Source organism: Branchiostoma belcheri, unplaced genomic scaffold (genome assembly GCF_001625305.1).
Source record: "Branchiostoma belcheri isolate BF01 breed outbred unplaced genomic scaffold, Haploidv18h27 scaffold109, whole genome shotgun sequence".
Lineage (NCBI taxonomy): Eukaryota > Metazoa > Chordata > Leptocardii > Amphioxiformes > Branchiostomatidae > Branchiostoma > Branchiostoma belcheri.
The window spans coordinates 1,167,543-1,192,585 of record NW_017802480.1 but is presented as its reverse complement, the minus strand read 5'-3'; the positions used below and the strand labels follow the sequence as shown (position 1 = coordinate 1,192,585).

The window sequence follows — 25,043 nt, the reverse complement described above, 5'->3', positions numbered from 1 at the left end:
TTATTCATTGTTTCATGTGGTCTTTTCCAAATGAATTCTTCCACCTATCAATTCTCCATTTCTAGTCAAGTCGATCAATGCAAAACATTTTCTCCCTTTCCCAGAGCTGGGGAGCCCTTCCCTACCAGTAGTGAGACCAGGTACATACTTTACTTTGTTGTAATTCAAGAAGCTTTAACGCCGTCATGTCCCCTTCCCAGAGCTGGGGAGACCTCCCCCCTGCCAGTACCCAGGTGCAGGACTTCCTGGAGGTTGTGGATAAGTTTGTGGGCAGCCTGAGCGGAGCCAGGGACAACATGGAGGGCAAGATAGAACTGGAGGAACCCGACCTTGGGTACAACGTGTACGACCTTCGCCACCCGTCAGAGTTCATGCAGGCTGGTAAGAGCTCAGTTTTATACTTTTCAGAATGAAAATGGATGCTGTAATCCAATCACTGACAGTTGATTGATATATGCTTAGCTATTTGAACAGAATGCGTATTCCATCTGGGGTCACTGTGGGTCATTTGTTGGTCAATTGTGGTGTTTATGGGATTTAATCACCAACAGTGTCCTAACCAAATTAGAATATGAAATGGAGACTTCTGATTGGACATACTCATCTGGCTATACAATAATGAGGGCTGAATTCAGGGACCTAACCACTGGAAGGGCTACCAGAAGCATGATGTAGTCAGACTGCATTACATAGAGCGTTAAAATCATTTCTTTTTCCCCCTGTGGCCATCAAATGAATGCAGACCTGATGGAGAAAGTGGAGAATCTGATTGGGATCTGATCCAAACAGATCACTCTCTTCCCCTATGGTTTTAGATGTTGCTCATGCCCTTAACTTGACACTTCTTGGGTTAATATCAGTCCTAATTTGCCTTCCCATCTAGCCACCAATGCAGACCTAATGGAGAAGGTAGAGAACCTGATCGGGATCTGGTCCAAGCAGATTGAGCAGGTTCTGGCAGAGAGCAAGCAAAGGAAATTCACATGGAATCTGAGGATTACAGATACTGCCTGAAGTCTAAAATCTCTGATTTCTTGTTTCCCTTCTAGCTACAAACGCGGACTTGATGGAGAAAGTAGAGAACCTGATCGGGATCTGGTCCAAGCAGATTGAGCAGGTTCTAGCGGAGTCCGAGCAGATGAGAAAGGAGGCAGACGACATTGGGCCGGCCGCCGAGCTCGACCACTGGAAGAAACGCATGGCCAAGTTCAACAGGTAAAACAACAAATTACTAGACAATGAAACAATGCAAGGACTTCTTTGTATACTTTTAGTATGAGTCTATTAGTAAGTTAGGACTGAGCCAAACAAAAATGGTCCACTTCAATGTAGTTAGGCTGAGCACAATATTTTTTTCTCTAGCTTGTTGCTTGAAATAAGGAGCACCTCTGAAAAAAAAAACAGTTGTGGACTATCCTGCTTTGCATGTGCAAACACTAACACCAGCCCTGTTATTATATTCAATTTCTTAATCATACAACTTTCCCCAGCTTGTTGGACCAGATAAAGAGCCCCCACTGCAAGGCTGTAGTGGGCGTCCTGACGGCTGCCAAGTCCCGCATGCTGAAGCGCTGGAAGGAGCTGGACAGTCGCATCACAGACGCAGCGAACGAGGCAAAGGACAATGTCAAGTACCTGTACACACTGGACAAGTTCTTCGGACCTCTCACCAAGAACACACCGGTAAGATGGCAGAAAATAGTCTTAGACTACGTAGTAGACTGAAATCTTTTCAAAACTTTTGAGTCTTTGTTGAAACTAAGACTAGTAAGAGATTTCAAGAATCTCTAAATACTGTAAATAAAAGAAAGTTTGGCCACTGGACATTCAATTTCTTTGGGCTTTGAACAGTTGACTTCGACTATCACAGTCCTTGAGAATGTGTTCTTCTTTTCCCCATTATTTTAGTTAGATGATACGTGCACACTAACAGTACATTTTACGTGATGAGGAAAACACTTTGAAATTTACAAGTCACAATTTCTCAATGCTAGATAAAAGACATAGATGTACACGATCTATATCATGTATACGCCTTGTCCCAGACTTGGAGAGTTCTATCATATTTTATTAGACTATACAATTTGTTGCCTTCTCCCCTACAGACAGAAATGGTTGAACACATCCCCAGCCTCATGAACAACATAAGGATGATCCACTCCATCTCTCAGTACTACAACACTTCACAGTACTACAAATTATGTACAATGTCATACAACACCTCCAAAAGTTTACATTTCTTACATCGTACAATTTTTATCTTTTCCTCTACAGACCGAAATGGTTGAGCACATCCCCAGTCTCATGAACAACATCAGGATGATCCACTCCATCTCTCAGTACTACAACACTACACAGTACTACATTATATACATGTACATACATGTGCAGCATCTCTGAATGTTTAGACTTTGTTTTAACATGACACAATCTTGTAATGTCCCCTACAGACTGAGATGGTTGAACACATCCCCAGTCTCATGAACAACATCCGAATGATCCACTCCATCTCTCAGTACTACAACACCTCCGAGAGGATGACCTCTCTCTTCGTCAAGGTCACTAACCAGATGATCACGACCTGCAAGGCTTACATCACGCAGGGGGTCACCAAGGTCTGGGACCACGAGAGGTCAGGGTTGTTTGTTTATTTTTGTATAACTGGTAAACTGTTGTTATGTGTAACACGTCATACCCAGTTTTGTACAGTAGGGCGTTACCAAGGACTGGTTTAACACACCACTTTTGTATGTAGTGAGTACAAGCTACTGCAAGACTGGAGTGTAATGTAAGGTTTGAACAACTCACACCCGGTCCAGGATGGTTCCCTAGTCCCTTTTCAATAAGTGTTATGGGATCTTTATCATCCCCTTAAACATGTACATGCTAGAAGACGGAAATAGTATGTACTATCTACTTGTCAGTAAGATAATTGCCAAATTGCATACAGTGTATCTTTCTTGCTCTACCATGTGTACATGTATGTTGTTGACTGCATTGTAGTCTGAGTTCTGATACAAAATTGACCGTAGTCTCTATTTGAACAGTCATATCAATTTCATACACATACATACATGTCTATGTAAATTTGTTGACTGCATTGTAGTCTGAGTGTTCAGAGTCCAGAGTTACAAGATGAACTGTATTTTGACCACACTAATTTTGTACGCAGGGCCCCACTGTTGAAGAGGATCTCAGAGTGCATAGAGCTGAACCGTGCATACCAGCGTGTCTTCCACAAGACCAAGGAGAAGCTCAAGGAAAACCCGCACGAGAGGCAGTTTGAGTTCAGGTAACCTAGCAACAGTAGCCTAGCAACAGGTTAAGAGACTTTTGGCTATGGGAATTGTACATGGATACAATTTTAGGAGGAATTTGATGGTACAGCTAGTACATGTTCAATCATCTAAGTTGATCTGATCACATTTTTTGTCTGATGTCTGATGTTTCCCACGAGAAAACCCTAGACACTCCACCTCATCTCATTCTCATCTCATACACATACTACATAGTCTTTTGTAAGCTACACACATGTAGATTAGTCTCATAATACATGTAAGCACGTGACTGATTGGAGAGCCACTGTGACAGTGACATTGTGAGCTATGATGATAGTGCATGTCTAGTGTAAATAATATGACTTTTGTTACACATTGTAAAGCACTGTTACTAGTAGTATGTCATACTTTGTAATTTGTTGTGCAAAATTTAGTTTTAATCATTTCTTGATTCTTTATTTCATGATGATCATCTCATTTGATTTGTTTTCCAGTGAGAACTACATCTTCGGTAAGTTTGACACGTTCTGCAAGCGTCTGGAGAAGGTAGCCGACATGCTGAACACCATGGAGAGTCTGTCAGGGCTGTCTGGAGTCAAGATTGAGGGCATGGAGGCCATGGCAGTCCGCTATCAGACCATCGTGTCCAACACCAAGAAGAAGCAGTATGATGTGCTGGACCACAGGAAGTCTGAGGTTTGCATTATTATTGTTTGTGTAAGGGTTGGTGTTTGGGTTAGAGGTAACTTTAGTATGAGGGCATGGAGGCCATGGCTGTCCGCTATCAGACCATCGTGTCCAACTCCAAGAAGAAGCAGTATGATGTGCTCGATCACAGGAAGTCTGAGGTTTGTATTATTGTTTGTGTAAGGTTTGGTGTTTGTGTGAGGGTTAATGTTACATTTTGTAGTATGAGGCCATGGCTGTCCGCTATCAGACCATCGTGTCCAACACAAAGAAGAAACAGTATGATGTGCTCAATCACAGGAAGTCTGAGTTTGTTTGTTAGACAGTGCCTTTCACATACAACCATAAACATTTTACCTGCAGTGGATTGTTTTAGGGCCAGGTGTTCCAGAGAGATGTATTTGAAAAAGTAGCATGCGCGCGATGTTTACGCTGTTCTAGTTGACTCTTAGTCTAATAGTTGAAAATATGGTGCTTTTAACATAATTATCATAGTAAAAACTATCTTCCTTTTCAAGTTCAATTCTAAGTATCTGTATCTGTGCCGGTATAAGCACCCTTCAGCATAACACACCAGTTAACTATAGACTAAAATGACCAGGTGGCACATTATGGTTATGACCCATCATTCAAAATCGGTTTATGGTGTGCTGCTATGCTTGAATGTTATGAATAATAATGATTCCTGTTTTCCCCTCCCAGTTTGACAATGACTACATGGAGTTCCGGAGCCAGATAGACGGCCTGCAGATGTCACTGCAGAACTTCGTGGACCAGTGGTTCGAGAGAAACCTCACCGTAAGTTTGATTTTTAAGGAATTTGTTCAGTACAAGACTAAGAGACCACTTCTAGGCACTGAACTAAGTTGAGATACTGATCAGAAACAGGCTGAGTATCTCTTTTCCCTAAGTCAGAAACATCAATGCTGGAGATAAGTTCAACTCAGGAGAGTGAGACCTAACTGACCCAATAGGACTTAGGAGTAGCAATGGTTGCTTAAGAACATTCCCTACACAACTATCAGATTCTGTACTTTTAAGTAAAATTTGATTAGACTTGATTAATTGAAATATATTACAACAGTGCAATACATGTACATGTGGGACACTGGCAGCTGTTGCTGGTGCTGTGTCCCACACATAGAAAGAAATACGGGGCAGGACAATACTCATTTTCACTTGAGTTAAGCGGGGAAAGTCGTCTAACAGGCTAGATCATCAGTAAACATCACTTTCAGTAATCATAGTTGCTTAGAAATAATCTGTGCTTCATTTTTGTTTACTCAAGAGTAACTTTTCCATCATTTTTCCTCCCCAGACTGAGAAGGCCTTGGAGCTCCTGGAGAAGTTTGAGAAGATCCGAGGAGCCAAGCTCGACCTTGAGGAGAAGTACATGCGCGTCCTTGGCTGGTTTGGCCGCGACCTTGAGAACATCCGCAAGGCGTACCAGAAGTTCAAGGACAACCCGGCCATCCCGCGGAACCTGCCCCCAGTGGCTGGGAAGATCGCCTGGGCGCGGCAGCTGTACAGGAAGATCGAGACACCCATGCAGTACTTCAAGAAGAAACCTGACATCATGAGGGTGAGATTTTTTAAAAATTCTTTCTAAGAATTATATGTAACACAGAGAGAATAAAACTAGAGCTTAGATATTATAAGAAAGGTTTAGCCTGCGTGTATTAAATTTTGTATTCTTAGAGTTAAACCAAGGTGAAAGCTCCTTGGTTAAACTAATCTTTATTGAATCTGAAGTGACTTTTTGCTGCATCAATTGTATTATCATATACAATGATAATGAATATTTTGATACATCTCAAAGGTCTGTAAAGAAATTACAAAGTATGAAGCCAGAAAAGCTTTATCACGCACGCAAAGATTCTCCCATCTGTAACCTTGAACTTGTGTGTTTCTCCCAGACTGCTGAAGCCAAGAAGGCCATCCGCAGCTACAACAAGATGGCAACTGTGCTCCTGGAGTTTGAGGTGAGATAGTTACCCGGTCATTTGTATCAAACCTAAATTCAGCTTGCTCCACAAGTACTGTAAAATAACATTGTTGCCTATGAATTTCGCTTACTTTAAAATAGAGGATTAAACTATAACTCAACAAAATTTCAGCTTTGAGAAAGTTTCAGACCCTCTTTCTTCATCTCTGAATAGTTGTCCCAATTGACTTCAGAGTTAACTCTTGAAGATTGCTTTTTAGAAAGTTGGATTGAAGTTGATTGTGATGTGTTGTTTGTCTGTAGATGCTGTACCACCGTGCCTGGTGCCGTGCTGTGGAGACTGTCAAGACTGGCATGAATGCTTCACTGGTGGTCCGACACCCCGAGACAAAGGTATAAACTATTGAAGAACATAACCAAGAAGGGTTTAAAAAACTGGTGGTTCTCAGATCTTCTGTGATGCCCTTAAATGGTCAAATCATTAGACTAAGTAAGAGATAGTTGAGATAAGTTTAGCTACATGTGTTCAAGTTTATTGGGAAGTGGGACTCGTGGGCCAGGTTAGCCCAAATTGCGTCCTACTGACAATTATGCATTAGAGAGACACTTTAAAACCTACATTATCCAGTACATGTTAAAAGTGTGAGTAGGAGGACATCTTGTGAGCAGGAGGAATATAAACAAATATAATCGAATAAATGACCTTAGCTTTGACCTTTCAGCGATTGTATTTGAACTTTGACCTTTGTCCTTGACCTTGCAGCAACTGTATGTGAACTTTGACCTTTGTCATTGACCTTGCAGCAACTGTACGTGAACTTTGACCCTGCCGTGATGGAGTTGATGGTGGAGGCGAAGTACCTGAAGAAGATGGGGCTGGAGGTTCCCGACAGTGCCTTCACGCTGTGTCTCAAGAACGATGAGATCAAACAGAACCACATCGCGTAAGTTAGCTTAAAAACTTAAAGGAAAGGGGAAAGAGATCTCGACCCAGTTTTAGCTCACTGAAGATCTAATCTTCCTCTAGTCATTACCAAGAAGACAGATGCTATGTACAATATTTACAGGTTTATTGTACTGGGAACATTTCCCTTGGTCTTTTCAACAATTAACAGTGGACCACGGCTTAACATCCTAAAAACTATGAACAATCATGTCCATTCTCTGATATTATCTCCTCCTTTTCTCATTGCAGAGAGCCTGGCACAATTGCCTTAACCAGACCTGTGGCTGTTGTGACATGCCATACCATCTTAGTTTGCATTTATTTTACATTCGGTATGATGATAGCTTGTCTGTTTGTGTTTTACAGATACATTATACTATTATTAGGTAATTAAACTTTATGTATTTTTCTGTGCTGTAGGCTGATGGAGGTTCTGAAAGACTTTGAGGGAGTTGTGGAGAAGATCCCGACGGTCCTCCTGCCGCTGATGCGACCGTTTATCAACCACGTGGAGGAGGCGGTCCAGCCAGGCCTGACCATGCTCACATGGACCTCGGTCAACATCGACACATGTAGGTCACTGTATTCCATAGAATACAGTCATTCCTCAGCTAACTGAAGTCTATCACTGCAGCTGTCCCTCAGTAGGACATCTGGAGCGGCATAACTAGTTCCTGTTTAGAGCTTTTAGTCAGCATGTCATGACCGATTTAAGGTCAGAGCACTACAATGTGCATGATATCATGGTATCATACCACTGACTGATATGTGCTTGAAAAGTATTAAAATGACAACATTGTGAACTCGTGTCATTTAGCCTCTTTCCAGTCTTTCAAAAATCCAATGTACAGTGACTGTGTCATTGATTCTATGAAAGGAATTGTGATTATAATCTAAGTGTTCTTTTTGAAGTAATGTATTCAGAGGCAAAAGGCAGATGCATCAGACTGATCGAAAATCAAGAATATTTCTCTCCCATGTCTCACAGACATTGGGAACATCTATAAAGCTCCAGGAGCTATAGTCTTAGATTCTTAGCAGAGTTTGTACACATTTAACACTCTGTTATTATCCACCTTACAGACATCGGTAACATCTACAACTGGCCCTGCACAACCTGGAGCTGCTGAACAAGCAGGCGTCGGACGTTCTGGAGTGTCGCATCGAGTATTCAGTAGATCAGAGTCATTCCTCAAGCTAACCGACATATATTTTCATCTATCACACTGCAGTTCTGACACTCAGTAAGACTTTTATAATACATATTCTCTATTTCTCTCCTACGTCTCACAGACATTGGTAACATCTACAAGGCCCTGCACAACCTGGAGCTGCTGAACAAGCAGAGTTTTTACATTGTACATGATTGTTTAACACTGTTATTATCCATCTTACAGACATTGGTAACATCTACAAGGCCCTGCACAACCTGGAGCTGCTGAACAAGCAGAGTTTTTACATTGTACATGATTGTTTAACACTGTTATTATCCATCTTACAGACATTGGTAACATCTACAAGGCCCTGCACAACCTGGAGCTGCTGAACAAGCAGGCGTCAGACGTGCTGGAGTGTCGCATCGAGACCGTGCTGACCGAGATGTCCTTCACCGCACTGTGTGACCTTCCCGAGGACGAGCCTGTCCACGTGTCACACTTCCTGGAGGTCACCGAGAAGACCTGCAATGACGCCTCAACCTTCCTGGCCAAGTACGTGTTGCTACTTTTTCATTTTACTTGTTACCATTGGAGAGTAGAATAACAGGCTCTTGGCCTCCTACTTTTGTACTTTGGAGCTTGCTGCACAAGAAACTGCCAGTTATTGAAAGCCACCACAAGGAGGGATGTATCTAATACTCTCATATTAAGCATCTCATTAACCTTTAGCACAATGAAGCAGCTGCTTAGGCTTGAAAGGAACAGACAACAAAAAACAATATGCGACTACCTGTAACTCTAGTCTAAATGCTTCCTCTAAATTCTAAATTGTTGGGATCAACTTTTTTTAAACTGCCAGTGGAAGATTAAAGATCCCGCTTTTTTGTAACATTAATGTGTGAGTTATGTGATGTAAAAGACTGATCAGACTTTGTGTTTCCCCTCAGACAAAGTGCCCTGGTTGAGGAGGCTGTGTTTGAGCTGATGGAGCTGTTGAAGAAACACCTGAAGCCTTCTGAGCAGGGAAACTTGGACGTAAGTTTTCATTTTCAGTTGATAATATTATGTTTACCTTGAACATTGTTTTTGCTCAATTTCTCCTCCAGACACATCAGGTCATTGACCTGGACCAAGCGTCTGTCCCCATGGTACTGTAGCAGACACCCTAGGGTGTTGGGTTACATTATGTAGCAAGTGGCTTGGAGGGGCTGGTTGGAGCAGTAGTTTGTTGGGCTTAACCATGTGAAGTTAAACATACATGTACATGACTGTAATGCATTTTTGCTTTGCAAATAATGCATTTGTTAGAGTGTGGTTAGGGTTGGTGCGATAGGGTTAGTTAGGGTTTAGAGGGTTAAGGTTAGAGGGTTAGTGTTAGGTTTAGGGTTAGGGTTAGTAGCCTGGTCACCAAACCTATTATAGCTCCCTAGTAATACATCCTCTCCGCAAATAGTAGTAGGACTCAGGCGGGAGCTATAATAGGTTTAATAACCAGGCTATAGGGCTAGTGTAAGTATTTCAATATCAGACAAGTTCTCTGGTACCATGGATTTTCTTCTTAGTGTCTTCCTGTTTGACTGTGTATTTTAGCGAGAGACAGAGTTCCGTTGCCAGCGCCCAGACGCCAAACACAAGACTCGCTGCCAGGAGTGCCAGCCGTGCTGCTACTTCAACCTGCTCAGCTACTACAACCAGAGGAACACCGAGGCTCTCGTCAAGTGTAAGCAAGGCTTCGTTTGTTTGTTTGTTTATTTACAGATAGTGATGCATACCGGTTCACTGGACTTGGATCCAGACTTGTAAGAATGTTTAGGTTCAAGTCCAAAAAAACCTAAAAGTCCAGAACCGAGTCCGGACTTATTACCATAAAAGACCATTTCACATACCCCTTTTCTTTCCAAACCACCTAAAACCTTCCGTAGATTTTTAAATCTTTGCTGGAAAACGAAGAAAACATTGCCATCGGGCATCGTCAAGTACCGGCCTCCATGTTATGTTAAGTTTCACCCAGATAACATTGCAAGGTTGCAAACATGCAATTTTGTATATGTCATGGGTTTAGGTCCGGACTTACAAGTCCGGAACTGAACCTAAACCTCTGGACTTGAATCCGGACCTAAACCTAAAATTGGGTTTAGGTATGCATCACTATTTACAGATACTGAGCACTGTTTCCTAGCAGACGTTACTGAAACCATAAGTACACTTAGACAGTCACCAAGTGTATGCATCCCATGTCCAGAAAAAACGACCCTTGATAGACTCCCTCACTCCCCTTCCCTCTTATAGTTAATGCTGTATAAAGTAACCCTTATACACATTATGCTTTAAATATTGAGCTATTTTTGTGCCATCTAATGCCTTACTAATGCTAAAGGTAGAAAGAAAGAATTGAAGGTCTATACTGTGCATGTACTTTGGCAAGGCAAGGATATGAAGACCATGTGCAGACATAATCAGCACCAAGGACAGAGTAAAAAAAATGTGATACAAAATAAATCCAGTAAATATAATATCAAAATGATCCTTTCCTTCACAGGCACCCGCCTGTCCCTGGAGGCCATCAAGCGCCGCCTCCAGACCACCAACAAGTATCAGGAGGAGATGCGCAAGAAGGAAGCTCCAAAACACCCTCTGTTCAAGGCTGAGATCATTCTGGCTATCCCGAATGTTGTGATGCGTCCCAGCCTGGATGACATCCAGTCCATCCTGAACAAGGCTGTGCAGCACATCCTGAGCATGGCGAAGTGTGTCCCGCAGTGGGCACACACACAGTGGCTCCTTAAGCAGCATCAGAGGGTAACCTGGCTTTTCTTAGCATAGCAAGGAAGATCTGTTACCCGCTCATGCCACTTACTTGGGCCAGATTAGGGCTTGTAGACTTGTAGACTTGACTTGTAGATATAGACTTAGATGCTGAATAGTGTAGATTTGACTACTGCAAGCTTGTCTCATTCCTTCCATGTGCCTAACTGTAAGATCCGTTACTTGTTCATGCCACTTGCTTGGGCCAGATTAGGGCTTGTAGCCTTGTAGATACAGACTTGTAGATTTAACTACTGCATCCTATCTTTCCTTCAATGTGCCTAAGATTTGTTACCTGCTCATACCACTTACATGTACATGTACTTGGGCCAGAGTCATCTCAGACTAGAACTTGTACATGTAGATAGACTTCTAGACTTTTACTACTGTCAGCTTATCAGCTTTCTCCCATGTATGTGCTTGTAGCTTGTAACTTCAATATATAATGTGTGTGTAATATCTAATATGTAGTGTAAGTGGTAGCACACTGTTGTTGTACATTGTCAACTAAGATAAGGACTTATTCAGGACTTAAGGATTAAGTAATTTGAGAGAATCAATGTTACTCATGTCTATCATCTGAGTTGTAACAAAGTCTTTTAAAACTGATAGAGGTTAACATTCAACTAATCTCCATACAATTACACAGAACTTTGCCCTCAAACATTTCTGTGAAATCTTAAACAAGTGAAGACACAGCTCTTTGTTGTGTATTTCACACACACTTTAATTAATTGTCGATGTTTGTTTTTGCCAGGAATCAGAGGCAGCCCAGGAGATCGGTGAAGACGCCAAGTTGATGCCTGCCTCCTACACCAAGAGCCTGGACAAGGTCATCTCTGAACACAAGGACATCACCAAGGTCGTGGTGTCCTTGAACTCCATCATCGGAGGTTTCAAGGTCGACTGCCAGGCCATCCTGGAGGACTTCAACTGCTTCAAGGAGCTGTGGACAGATGTAAGCATTTTTGTTTTATTTCAAATTTGTCCTTTGGTAGTGTATGTGTGATTCAGTGCAGGGCTGGAATTAGATTGTAGTCTACAGGTTCAGAAAAAGAGAAAAATTCCCCTAGCTCTTTTCAAGTACAACGACTGCGACCCTTTCCAGTACCATGCATATCAGTTGTGTAATACGGCCATGATTCAAAACTCACAACTCGTTGAGTTGCTAACCACTGGACTATACATGCTACTATGTAAATCAGCACCAAGGACAGCACCAAAAATAGCATACATGCACCAGCAATCCATTGAATCAGATGTTATTTTGAGTCATTCTGACCAAACAATTTTGCTGTATTTTCAAATGACCCTTGATACTTCTCCCAACCTCTATGATAAGTAGCCCTGATAGCAAATAGAGCAATTTCAAGCGTAGATAAATCAGAAACAAACACATTATCTCAGTGGATTGGCCATTTTATAATGCTTGTGTGATTATTCACACATCTCCTCTCCTTCCCTCCCCCAGGAGCCAGCCGACACAGTGAAGGAGTTTATGGACTCCAGCCCGATCATGTCAGAGTTCGAGGCTCAGCTGCGCTACTACCAGAAGATGCAGACAGACATCGAAGAGCTGCCAGTGAGCTACCGGGTCGGATCAGTCGTCTTCATGACTGAACCTCTGCAGACAGCACTCATCTCAGGTAATATTGCAGTGTTGTAATCTTTCTGTAAGTTTATAAGCAGCAGAAATGCATGATTGTATGTCTGGCTAAAGACTGTGCTATTTGGAGCTGCCAGTGAGCTACCGGGTCGGCTCGGTCGTGTTCATGACGGAACCTCTGCAGACTGCTCTCATCTCAGGTAATATAGCAGTGTTTTAATCCTCTTGTAAGTTATAAAGCAGCAAGGACTGTTCTACTTGGGGATACCTTACGGAGATGAGCAGGGGCCAGCTTCTTGCCTGAAAACTAGCTTATAACAGGCAGGACATTTTCCTATAACAAACAATGTTCATTACAAAAGTCATGCTCAGTTAATCTCAGGTTTCCAGTGTATATATCTCTAAATTCAATCATATGTTAACCAAACAGTTACAGAGTCTGACACTACTGTCAAGGAAAGCATCATTTAAAAAAACATTTTACAAAACTTTGTCTACTGCTTAGTGTTTGAACAGAGTAAAGTTTGTATGAATGAAAGTAAAGTTTGTATGAATGAATTTTTATCATTATAATACAGTCTTGGTGCTATGCACTTGAAATTAGTATCATTTTCCACTGCAAGTAAATGCTCCTGAAATACTGACATTTTTATTACCCCTCTCACAGAATGTAAGAACTGGAAGCGTGCGTTTGGTAAGGCCCTGAACACCAAGGCCAGCAGTGACATGGAGTTCATCTTCAACTTCATCGATGACCTCAGCAAGCGCCTCAGCAGGCCCATCAAGGTAGGGCTGGTTAATAGATTAATCAACTAACCTAGTAACTCATTGATTGGTTGATTAAACTGAATATAAACTGAGTATTTGCCTGCTTGAGTGTATACTACTTGCAATGTGGCTGCTATGACTATTTATGATATAACCTAAAAGACCTTTTTTCTCTCTCTTCCCTGTATTGCTTGGCTTGGCTTCCAGAGATTTGTAAGGACATTGCTCTGACCACTTGATGTAGCAATCTTCACTTGACAATCTTTCACATGCTGCCATATCTTTGCACCATAACTGGTTACACTCACTTATAATTAAGAGCATGAAAACGACTAATTTATGATCTTATATAAAGCAATATACCTTAGGCACAAAACACAAACTTAAGGTAAAAAAAGCAAACCAGTGCACTAGGATTCTTTTCTGGATCGTGATACTAGTTAAAACTTTTTTTTTCATAATTCACCATTAGTTTTGATAGGGATGGCAATACATGGCAAAGCTGCCATATATTGCTAAGTTTCTACCTTTTATACTATATAATTATAGAGCACTTGTAGTTTCTTCCAGTAAGCATAAGACATTTATTTTTACCATTTTGTACTAAGAAAACCTCTCTGATATCCTTAGGACCTCGACGACGTGCGTGCAGCCATGGCGGCGCTGGCAGAGATCAGAGAGAACGAGATAAAGATTGACATGACGATCGGGCCCATCGAGGAGACCTACATGCTGCTGAACAAGTTTGAGCTGTTCTTCGAGGACGGGAACGCCGAGAGGGTGGACAACCTGCGCTACAGCTGGAACAACCTGCTGCAACAGGTGGGGTTTTGTCCACTACTTCCATTCTTAGCTAGGCAATTTCTGGTTAGGGTTGTGAATGTGAACATAAAATCTAAAGGTTCTGGATTCAAATCCCTAGCAATGGCAACCGCAGGGGTTGGGATTTTATCCATTACTTATTGAATCAAAGGCTTCAAAATTTAATACAATGCTGCTTCCCTAGTCTCAAGAGATATTAGAACTGACACTTCAAGATCCAAACATATAAAACAATTGCTGGCATCGAATGGCCAAGTGGCTAGGCTAGCACACATGAAATTTAGAGGTCAAACATTTGATCATTGCATTCCATGCTAGATGTTGTGTCCTTCGGGAAAAGGCACTTCCCTCAAACCACCCAGGTGTAAAATGGGTACTACTTTGGTTGGTGAGGTAAAAGGCAGTGGAAAGAGATGGTCTCTAGCAGTTTCCATTAAGCTGTTAGTTTTTTTTTTCTACCATAAACATCATGGTCTGATTGACGTAACTTGTTTCTTGAAATTTTACGTGATTGTTAATGTTACCATGTATTGATCTGCTTATTTGCCCCCCCCCCACCACAGATGAAGGATGTCCAGAACCACCTGCTGCAGATCCAGCCGACCTTCAAGGCCGACCTTCTGGCCGGGGTCGTCAAGTTCCAGGAGGACACCACCTTCTTCTACGGTGACTACGACACCAAGTAAGACTTCTTAATCTCAGACGGATGCTTCATTGTAGGTTGGATGCAGCCAGTCCTGTTTCTTATGATAGCCCACTTTGAGAACCTTGCAAACCTCTTGAAAGTCGTCTGTTGTAAGAGTAACAGTTGAGAGTATTACAAAAAAATTGCCCTTTGTAATAGCCATTGGCAAGTTTGGTAGACCTGTCTGTACATTGTGCAATTTGGCAAAGCTAAGATGTGAAGATTATTGTGCATTCAGCACCAAGGACAGTATCAAAGATAGCTTATATTGCTGAATCAGTAAATAAATGATTACTAGACTTTATTTCAATGCTTTTGTGGTCTTCTAGGACTCACGTTTTGATGTTTTTACTCCAGGGGTCCAAACGTCCAGGGCATCCCACCTCGCGAGGCGAGCGACCGGCTTGTCGTGTTCCAGGCTCGGTTTGACGAGCTGTGGGCCAAGTACAACACCTACTCAGGCGGGGAGGAGCTGTTCGGACTCACCGTGCAGGTGGGACAGATAGGTCTTTTATTAACCCTAATTACAAATCAAATCAACTTAATTTCTCAACAACTGTAACTGGTACGGCATGTATGGCAAAGAAGAAACAACAAGGGTATAGATACATGAACTAGTATTAGAAAATAAAATTTCTAACGGAGCTAATCCATAATGACACTAAATTACAATCTTACCAATTTGAAAGCTAATCTATTGTATGTTTTCTTGAAGAGAGTATTATAATTACAATCTATAATTCAGTAGATCTGTCAGTTATTTACAATATGGTTTCGCTTTTGTATTGATTCGGATATGAATTTTCCAACATGCACTGATACATGTATATATCTGATTAGGGCATGAAAGGAGCACATTGAAGATATCTCACCGGATTTTGAATGGGTCAATGTAACATTGGTTTTGGAAGCTATGGATTGCATCATCTGTTTTCTTCATATGTTCAACTGTCATGGCCATTCCCTTTACAGGAGTACCCGGACCTCCAGCGTATCCGGCGTGAGCTGGCCCTGTCCCAGAAGCTGTACGGCCTGTACAACACTGTCATCGAGAGCGTCAGCGGCTACTACGACATCCTGTGGAACGAGGTGGACATCGAGAAGATCAACGGGGAGCTGCTTGACTTCCAGAACAAGTGAGGACTGGTTTTAGTAGTTTCTTCTATTGATAATATTGAAATGGCTAGAGATAATGCCTTTGGATCAAAAGGTCATGGTTCGAATCTGAAAGGTCATGGGTTCGAATCTCAGACCAAATGTCAGAGTAATTGTCTAGCTATGATGAGAGCTGCTGAACTTCCAAAACAAGTAACTGTTGAGTTATTTTAGATTGAAGTGTTGTAGGGTTCATCTTTCAGCTTCTGGATCAAAAGGTTAGGGGTTCAAATCCTGACTGTGCAATTTGATAGTGTACATGTTATAATTTGGTGACTTAGGGGAGCTTTTGGACTGATTTGCAGTCTAGCTTATAGATTCAGTTATCTAGCTTTTGGATCAAAAGTCAGGGCTTGAATCCAATGTCAGATGCAGTGATCACTTCCATTATTTTTTCTTATTTTCTTTTAATTTTTTTTCTCCAGGTGCCGTAAGCTCCCCAAGGGGCTGAAGGAGTGGCAGGCTTTTGAAGATCTCAAGAAGAAGATTGACGACTTCAGCGAGACGATTCCTCTGCTTGAGATGATGTCGAACAACGCCATGATGCCTCGCCACTGGGAGCGCCTGTCACAGATCACCAACACCACGTTTGATGTCGACAACGAGAACTTCCAGCTCCGTAACATCATGGAGGCTCCACTTCTGGAGAACAGGGAGGACATCGAGGTAAAGCAAAAGTTGATTGCATGATGGCATTAGTCAGAGATTTGATCAGAATTCTGAAAACCCAAAATTTTTTCCGATTGACTCTATTTTAAGTGGCATGCGAATGGCACAATTGCATAAACCATTATGGCATAATTTTGACATTTGCATGGTGTCACTTCACAAGTTCACATTGCATATTGACCTGGAAGTATATGATAACTTAAAACAAAGGAAAGGCACTGCAAACCTTACTGTTAGTTGTAAGATAAAATTTGCAACATCATCGAGGCAGGCTGTAATGACTAGTTTCCATAATGACAGAGAATTCTGAGCTCCTATTGGTCTGATTTTCATACTCAGTCTGCTTAAGTCAATCCAAGAACATGCTCTTATTTGTAGTTCTGGGAATGAAAATGTTTCTCAAGTTAGAGGTGAGGAGGTCCAATCAGCCCGTCAGGGAGAGATTGTGGCTAGACATGGGTAGTATCATCAGAACAAATCTGAAAGTCTCCTTTCCCTCCCCCAGGACACCTGCATTGCAGCCATCAAGGAGCGAGACATCGAGGGCAAGCTGAAGCAGGTCATTGCGGAGTGGAGTGCCCAGAGCCTGTCGTTCGGCCAGTTCAAGTCCCGCGGAGAGCTCCTGCTGAAGGGTAACGAGACATCAGAGATCATTGTGTATCTGGAGGACAGCCTGATGATTCTGTCTTCTCTCATGAGTAACAGGTGATTTAAGCCGTTTAGTTCTTTTTCTCTCATAAGTTTAAGGAAACTCCAGATCTTTGGTCTTTGATTCTTTGGTCTCAGATTTTGCCCTTTCATTTTGTTCTGAAAAAGACTCTGAAAAGGACTTTCAGATTTTGAATCAGCCTCAAACTTTCAGTCAAAGTGCTTTTGTTTTTGCACCAAGTGTTGAAAAAGTCCTGGCTACTTTTTATAGTGTTTTCATTTTTTTATAGTGTATTCATTATCCAATTAAGTCAAGTAGGTTGTGACTCCTAAATAAAGAAAAGAGTCCTTTGGTCACATTTGGGGCTGTTACACTGCAAGATGCATAAGCCTGTTTCTTTTTTTTTCTGCAAAAATCTGACAACATTGTTTGCCCTCTTTTCCCAGGTACAACGCCCCGTTCAAGCCGACCATCCAGCAATGGGTGCAGAAGCTGTCCCAGACCAGCGAGATCATAGAGAACTGGCTGGTGGTGCAGAACCTCTGGGTCTATCTGGAGGCCGTGTTTGTGGGGGGCGACATCGCTAAACAGCTGCCACAGGTGGGTGTAGCATACATGTAATTGTAGGCTGTATTTTTTGGCTGTTTTGTGAAACATAATCATATGTTTTGCCATTGAATAAAACTGTCTAAAAAAGTATCCAGTCCCATGTAAAATATAGAGATGACAAGATGACATCAAAACTGCATTCCTTGATGTACTATGTATTTGGTTGTATGATCTATTCAGTTCTTTTCATATTAAGTGATATAGAATCTGAATATATAGGTCTAATATCAGAAAGGAAATGCAGACTGTCCAAAGAAAGAGCATCAGCCATGGCGTATTTGTTTACTAGTAGAGTCAAATGTGGACAGGTGTTGGCCATAGACAAGATTCTTAATACTTTGTCAATGGGAAAATTAGGAGCCAAAAAAAGGGGTCACATTGGCTAGGACTGGTGGTCCTAATGCAGAGGTGGTCACTTGTATACTCATGTTTGACTGCAATTCTAAATGCTTGATGTTTTCCTCTCCTAGGAAGCGAAACGGTTCAGCAACATTGACAAGTCGTGGATCAAGATCATGCAGCGCGCCCACGAGAACCCCAACGTGGTGGCCTGCTGCACCGGAGACGACACCATGAGTCAGCTGCTGCCACATCTACTGGAGCAACTGGAGCTCTGTCAGAAGTCTCTCACTGGTAAGTGTCCTACAAAAGCCAGCTGTCTCATTACCACAAACTTAGGCTCTCTTAGAACCTTGCCTGTTGTTGGCTCTGTCACAGCCTGTTTTAAAATCCTATAGCAGGAAAATTGTACAATCATGACAAATGTGACGGTCACCACACTTTGAGGAAACGGCATGTGTGTGTGTGTGTGTGTGTGTGTGAGACACCATGAGCCAGCTGCTGCCTCATCTACTGGAGCAACTGGAGCTGTGTCAGAAGTCTCTCACTGGTAAGGGAAAGGCTCTGTGTGTGTATGTGCCTGTGTGTGTGTTTTTGGTAGTGCGTGCATGTATGTGTGTGCGTGCGCGTGTTGTGTGCGTGTGTGTGCATATATGTGTGTGTGTGTGTGTGTGTGTGAGCTTGAGTGAGTGAGTGAGTGTGTGTGTTTGTGAGTGTGTGTGTGAGTGTGTGTGTGTGTGTGTGTGTGTGTGTGCATGTGCTTGTGTTATATGTGTGTTTGAGTGACTGTGTGTGTGCGTGTGTGTGATGGAGAGAGAGCCTGTGCATGCGTAATGTATATCAGAGCCTCATGTAGTGTTCTACATGTAAATTATCTACGGGATCATAGAGCTTCCGCTTGCATAGTAAACTAATGCATCATCCTGTTTCCTGCCAGGCTACCTTGAGAAGAAGCGTCTGATCTTCCCTCGGTTCTTCTTCGTGTCTGACCCTGCCCTGCTGGAGATTCTGGGCCAGGCCAGCGACTCTCACACCATCCAGAGTCATCTTCTCAGTCTGTTCGACAACGTGTACAGGGTCGACTTCCATGAGAAGGAATACGACAAGATCCTTGCCATCAACTCACAGGTCTGTAGACACCCCAATCATATCGTATGCTTGCTTACTTGCTTCCTTATGTCGAGTCCTGGTTTCTCCGGGCCCAAGTTGTGAGTCAGAATCTGATTTTCTGAATTGAATGCTTGCATCTCCTTGTATAAAGTGTCACCATGTGAGAAATCTTTATGGTTAGTAGTGTCTCCAAGTAAGTCTACAAGATGTGGGAAATAATATTAAAGTCAATCAGTCTGTCACAATACAAAAGTCTTAAAAGTTATGGATTTAAAGATCCCCAATCGTTGTTCAAGCCTCACTGTTCTTAAAGTTTACTTTAGTTTAATGCTTGATGCCTTGTTTGTAAATGGTATAGTCTTAAGTTACAACTTGGGTTACAAGCTGATTTCTGAACATCTTGTTTTACAGGAAGGAGAGAAGGTTGAGCTGGTGGAGCCTGTGGTTGCCCAGGGTAACGTGGAGCTGTGGCTGGGGAAGCTTCAGGAGATCCAGCAGAAGTCCATCCACAGCGTCACCCGCAGTGCCTCGCTCGCCATCGCAGACCAGGGCTTCAAACTCATCGAGTTTGAGAACATGTTCCCTGCACAGGTCTGTATGAAATTTGAACTTAATATTTTTTAGTAATAATTCTATAGTAAACTTTCTTTATGAGTCAAGTTATACTCAAGACCCGTCATGTAAATGTTTAGTGCATCGCAGACCAGGGGTTGAGAACATGTTCCCTGCACACTCAGGTCAATATGACATTGTACAAATCATAAAAATTATCATAACGGTTTTTAAATATTTCTTACCATTTACCTTTCAGTAGAGATAGAAATTTATCCTTTGTCTTAAAATGTAGGCATGCAGTTGGGCCCAGACCAAATGCCCAACTCACTCGGGTCAAGACTAACTACAGTAGTAGGCTACTCAAAATGATATGAGATGGTATCATAAATTTAAGAAAATTCTCATAATTTTTCTATGCCTAAATTAACTTAAGGTCAATTTCTTTTTCCCTTCACAGATTGGTCTGCTCGGTATCCAGATGATCTGGACCAGAGACTCGGAGGAGGCTCTGTCTAACGCAAGGACAGACAAGAAGGTTTGTCCATTTTCCAATGCAGTTTCAGGGCAACAAAACAAAAAATATTCTCGTCGAGGAAACCTGTCTGATATCATGATATTGACATTTACATGTACTGCCATTTCTTAGCACATTTTCATCATCATTTCATATGTGAAGTGTTTGAAATAGCCTAGAAAACAAGGTACTACTTTTGGGTACCACCCATGAATTGTAGTTTAAAACCAGCCTACAATACAAAAAAAGTAACCATTTTCCGTTAGTGACATCACATTTTACCTCACAGATATAAGTACGCTATGGGATACGGTTGATTCAGCTTACCAGAAAAAAGCTTTGTACTCCTATCAAGATTATCACTTGAAGCAGTATTTTCTTTTTTTATTTATTTTTTACAATATGACTGTTTTTTTTTTACTTCCGCTCTGCAGGTGATGCAGACAACGAACCAGCACTTCCTGGACATGTTGAATATGCTGATTGACATGACTACCGAGGATCTGTCCAAGTACGAGCGCACAAAGTACGAGACGCTCATCACCATCCACGTGCACCAGAGGGACATCTTTGACGACCTGGTAAGGATTTCTAACTAAGTTTTGTAACTTTTTGTTTCTTTCACCTGAAGTTGTAGGCATCCCAAGCAAATGACCAGACATACATGTAATTATAATATGTAATTTTGTATGTGAGAATGTTTTGAGACACAAAAGTTTTTTAAATCAAGATAATCATTTGCAATGGTCTGAAAGATCTCTCAAAGGTTTGAGTTTAGAGCTACAATATACATGTAAGGTAAAGAATGCTGCAGCATTATCAGGCCTAATTTGTTTGTTTGTTTGTTTATTGGGAATCTCCATTAGTTATACAAGCTGTGTAATACAGAATGCTGCAAGTACAGACTATCCGGCTTGCTGGCAGCTTTAATACTGGCTTAATGTAGTGAAGGTAGTGAATAGAATGTAGTGTGTCAGTTACACTGAAGAAGGCCATAGACGCTGTTGAATTTTAGTCCGGTATTTCGTAGTGTTGGGAACTAAGATAGGATTATCTTGCTTATTATAGCAAAGGCGTCGTGTGGCGTAGTGGATAGAGCGTTCGGCGCTCAATAAGGAGCCCCGGGTTCGAACCTGGGTCGGAGCACGGGGGCATGTCCGAACATGCGCACCGACGTTGTGCCCTTGGGAAAGGCACTTTACACGTATCCCCCCTCAACTAGAGGGTCAAGTCTCCAACGGCAGCTGTCTTCAGCTGGCGGACGAGAGCAGCGCCAGGCGGGCTGGCGTAGTCAAGGCGGAACTTGAGCGTAACCAAGTCACCGGCAGCTCGCTGCAAGCACCCGAACCGGAACCAGCACGTCTCCCTCGATGGATCCGCTGGGGAAGACGGATGCCCAAGTGTGTGGGTCTCAGATTCGCAACCTGTTATCCACCTTAAACAAATCCACGCGAAGGCTACCGTGTCAAATGTAACCCTCACTCAGGTGTAGGGACTGACACGGTCATCATACTCGGAAAATCTGTATATCTGTACATGAATCTGTATCTGTGCATGACTATGTATCTGTACATGAATCTGTATCTGATTGCAAATAAAGATCACGAGTGATTGCCATAGAATAGATAGCAAAGACTAGTTTTTGCGCTAACATATTTTATTCCTTTCTTTCTCTACCAGGTGCGCATGCACATCAGGACCCCCTCAGACTTTGAGTGGCTGAAGCAGTCGAGGTTCTACTACAACGAGGACATGGACAAGTGTGTGATCTCCATCACTGATGTGGACTTCCAGTACTGTAACGAGTACGTGGGCTGCACTGAGCGTCTCGTCATCACACCTCTCACTGACAGGTACTTATTTGATAGTATTACTTTAGTCTGCTATTACGTGTACATGTGTACAATGCACTGTGTGTGTGTGTGTGTGTGTGTGTGTGTGTGTGTGTACACGTGTATGTGTGCTATATGTGTGCGTTTGTATGTGTGGACAACATAAATCAAGAAGCTGTCATTGGATCTGACAATGTATGTTGTTGAATAATCATTTAATTATGCAGGTAGGTTTTGGCAAAGTAAGGGAAAAGACTAAGCTAGAAAGGTTTGTTTTGTTTGTTTTTGTCACCCAATGTTCACCACGCACCATAAAACATGACTTTTATGGTGCGTGGTCAACAGTCATAGGCCTGGAACTGCATTCCTTTGTTCTTAAGTCAGAAACATCATGAATTCATGATGATTTTGATCCTGACAAATTCCCATTTCCACCCCCAGGTGCTACATCACCCTGGCGCAGGCCATCGGCATGAGTATGGGAGGAGCCCCGGCCGGCCCAGCAGGTACAGGCAAGACTGAGACCACCAAGGACATGGGGCGCTGTCTGGGGAAATACGTGGTCGTGTTCAACTGCTCCGATCAGATGGACTTCAGAGGACTCGGCAGGATCTACAAAGGTATAGCTGTTATGGTCTTTCAAGTTGTAGAAAGAATAATGCCTTTTTTCAACACAGTTTGGTATTGTCACTTTGTGACACTACTATTTCACCTCTGTTGTAATACTTTTTGCCCAAAGATTTGGCAAATCTGAGTAACTTGAAAGTTGGATATCTCTTAGTATAAGATTTGAAAGTTGTGACAGAAATAAAGATACTAATTTTACTGTGATATTATACTGATGTGTATGTCATTTATTAATAAGTTCTCTCTGCTGCTCTCTATGTTGAATATGAATGTCCAATGGTATCAATACGTCACTGTCACTGTAATTAGGAAGTGCACAATACAAGAATTAGCAGTAGAGTTTTCATGCAAATTTACAAATGACTGTTGGAGAACAAATCAGCATTTTCCATCAGGAACCTCAAAAATTGTGCAACTACGGGGAACATCGAATTTGTTTCCATTGTTAACTTTATGTATTAAACCCCATGTCAGGTCTGGCCCAGTCTGGCAGTTGGGGCTGCTTTGACGAGTTTAACAGGATCGAGCTGCCGGTACTGTCAGTGGCCGCCCAGCAGATCCAGATCGTACTGGCCTGCAAGAAGGAGCGCAAACCCACGTTTGTGTTCATGGACGGAGACATTGTGTCCATGAACCCGGAGTTCGGAATCTTCCTCACCATGGTAACTACAGCACTCTGTCTTCCAGTACAGCTATCAGTATAGTACTAGGTTCTCTTGTACATGTAGCTCAGTTAATACACTGTCCAAATACTGGTCTTTATTATAATAAGACTAAGTCTTAGTGTAGTTATTGTCCTGGCCTGTAAGAAGGAGCGCAAACCCATGTTTGTGTTCATGGATGGCGACATCGTCTCCATGAACCCGGAGTTTGGGATCTTCCTCACCATGGTAGGATATTACACTGTCTTACATGTATACCAGGGCTGCTTTAATGTTTGATACGGGTGTTCCAACCCTCGTGATAACAGCCCATATCACGGGGTTCTACCTGTTATCCAAGTCCCACGTTGGAGTTTAATCAAATTTTTTTTTGCATAGGGACACCAAATTGTATCAAGTTTTGGCATGCTTTGCATTGAAACGTTGGTTTTCTTGGGTGCATGGGTATGGCATACAAATAAAACACAACACAGTGTATTCTGCATCACCCTCAGTTCCAGCCCTCTCCCATGTCGGATCTATGTGTGGTCTTTGGCTTTCAGATGATCCGACCCACAGTTGGGCTGGAACTTCAGGTGATATGAAATACACAGCAAAGTATTCTACATCCATAAAGTTGTTCCTAGAGAGGTAATTATAGCCAATCCTTAAACTTCTCCATCCTTTTTCTCTCCCAGAACCCAGGCTACGCAGGCCGACAGGAGCTTCCAGAGAACCTGAAGATCAACTTCCGTACGGTGGCCATGATGGTTCCTGACCGGCAGATCATCATCAGGGTGAAACTTGCCTCCTGCGGGTTCCAACAGAACATCGTGCTGGCCAGGAAATTCTTCATCCTGTACAAACTGTGTGAAGAACAGCTTTCCAAACAGGTACTGTTATCCTTTTAGTATGTGCTGTGTCTGTTAGATAAGGATTGCATTAGTCGTAGAAATGTGCTGTGTGAAGGGTGGGTTTCATGTGGTGTCCAACAGAACATAGTCCTGGCTATGAAGTTCTTTATTCTGTACAAACTGTGCGAGGAACAGCTTTCTAAACAGGCAGGGCTTCAGGATAACAAACCTGTTGTGTAATAAAGGGTTAATGCCCTGTCCTGAGGTGTATTTGGTGAGATAATCCCTGGTCAGTTGGGATAACCACCACATAAACCACCAAGTGAGCCTTGTCCCCTGTATAATCATTATGGTACAGTCTAAAAAGTGGTCGGTTATTCTAATAACGGACCACTTGTGAGGTTATGGCCCGACAATTTTTCTGATATGGTAAATTCAACCATATTGATTTTCTCTGTAGGTGCACTATGACTTTGGACTGCGAAACATCCTGTCCTGTCTGAGGACCATGGGAGGAGTGAAGCGGGGAAGCCCCAACGACACGGAGGCCACTATCGTCATGAGGGTGCTTAGGGACATGAACCTCTCAAAACTGGTAAGGACATGATACTTAATTTCCTCTCCTATCATAGTTTACAATCTAATAAATCTTGATCGAATCTGTCATTTTTTTTGTTAAATTCTTTCATCAGATTTTGTTTTTGTTTTCCAAGAGACACAACAATTCCTGAGTACCAGTAATCGCAAGTTGTATGGCTCTCTAACTTAGAGTCTAAGTTTTCGTCAACAT

General features: G+C 42.3%; 1 protein-coding gene across 1 annotated transcript in view; it reads left to right on the top strand.

Moving 5' to 3' along the window:
• LOC109481135 (dynein heavy chain 5, axonemal-like) overlaps window positions 1-25,043 on the top strand; it is a 76,072-nt gene that overhangs the window by 13,703 nt on the left and 37,326 nt on the right. Inside the window, exons 9-44 of the mRNA XM_019783633.1 lie at window positions 201-381; window positions 1,050-1,215; window positions 1,491-1,683; window positions 2,451-2,632; window positions 3,173-3,292; window positions 3,773-3,974; window positions 4,668-4,763; window positions 5,284-5,547; window positions 5,882-5,947; window positions 6,214-6,303; window positions 6,715-6,854; window positions 7,277-7,428; window positions 8,358-8,565; window positions 8,961-9,048; window positions 9,604-9,733; window positions 10,553-10,812; window positions 11,576-11,776; window positions 12,290-12,464; window positions 13,092-13,210; window positions 13,823-14,014; window positions 14,578-14,696; window positions 15,057-15,192; window positions 15,672-15,835; window positions 16,280-16,520; window positions 17,029-17,228; window positions 17,619-17,772; window positions 18,252-18,414; window positions 19,058-19,248; window positions 19,642-19,821; window positions 20,243-20,320; window positions 20,734-20,880; window positions 21,980-22,152; window positions 22,573-22,751; window positions 23,233-23,420; window positions 24,098-24,292; window positions 24,714-24,848. Coding sequence (XP_019639192.1) covers window positions 201-381; window positions 1,050-1,215; window positions 1,491-1,683; window positions 2,451-2,632; window positions 3,173-3,292; window positions 3,773-3,974; window positions 4,668-4,763; window positions 5,284-5,547; window positions 5,882-5,947; window positions 6,214-6,303; window positions 6,715-6,854; window positions 7,277-7,428; window positions 8,358-8,565; window positions 8,961-9,048; window positions 9,604-9,733; window positions 10,553-10,812; window positions 11,576-11,776; window positions 12,290-12,464; window positions 13,092-13,210; window positions 13,823-14,014; window positions 14,578-14,696; window positions 15,057-15,192; window positions 15,672-15,835; window positions 16,280-16,520; window positions 17,029-17,228; window positions 17,619-17,772; window positions 18,252-18,414; window positions 19,058-19,248; window positions 19,642-19,821; window positions 20,243-20,320; window positions 20,734-20,880; window positions 21,980-22,152; window positions 22,573-22,751; window positions 23,233-23,420; window positions 24,098-24,292; window positions 24,714-24,848 — 5,868 coding nt within the window. The remainder of the gene's footprint in view (window positions 1-200; window positions 382-1,049; window positions 1,216-1,490; window positions 1,684-2,450; window positions 2,633-3,172; window positions 3,293-3,772; window positions 3,975-4,667; window positions 4,764-5,283; window positions 5,548-5,881; window positions 5,948-6,213; window positions 6,304-6,714; window positions 6,855-7,276; window positions 7,429-8,357; window positions 8,566-8,960; window positions 9,049-9,603; window positions 9,734-10,552; window positions 10,813-11,575; window positions 11,777-12,289; window positions 12,465-13,091; window positions 13,211-13,822; window positions 14,015-14,577; window positions 14,697-15,056; window positions 15,193-15,671; window positions 15,836-16,279; window positions 16,521-17,028; window positions 17,229-17,618; window positions 17,773-18,251; window positions 18,415-19,057; window positions 19,249-19,641; window positions 19,822-20,242; window positions 20,321-20,733; window positions 20,881-21,979; window positions 22,153-22,572; window positions 22,752-23,232; window positions 23,421-24,097; window positions 24,293-24,713; window positions 24,849-25,043) is intronic.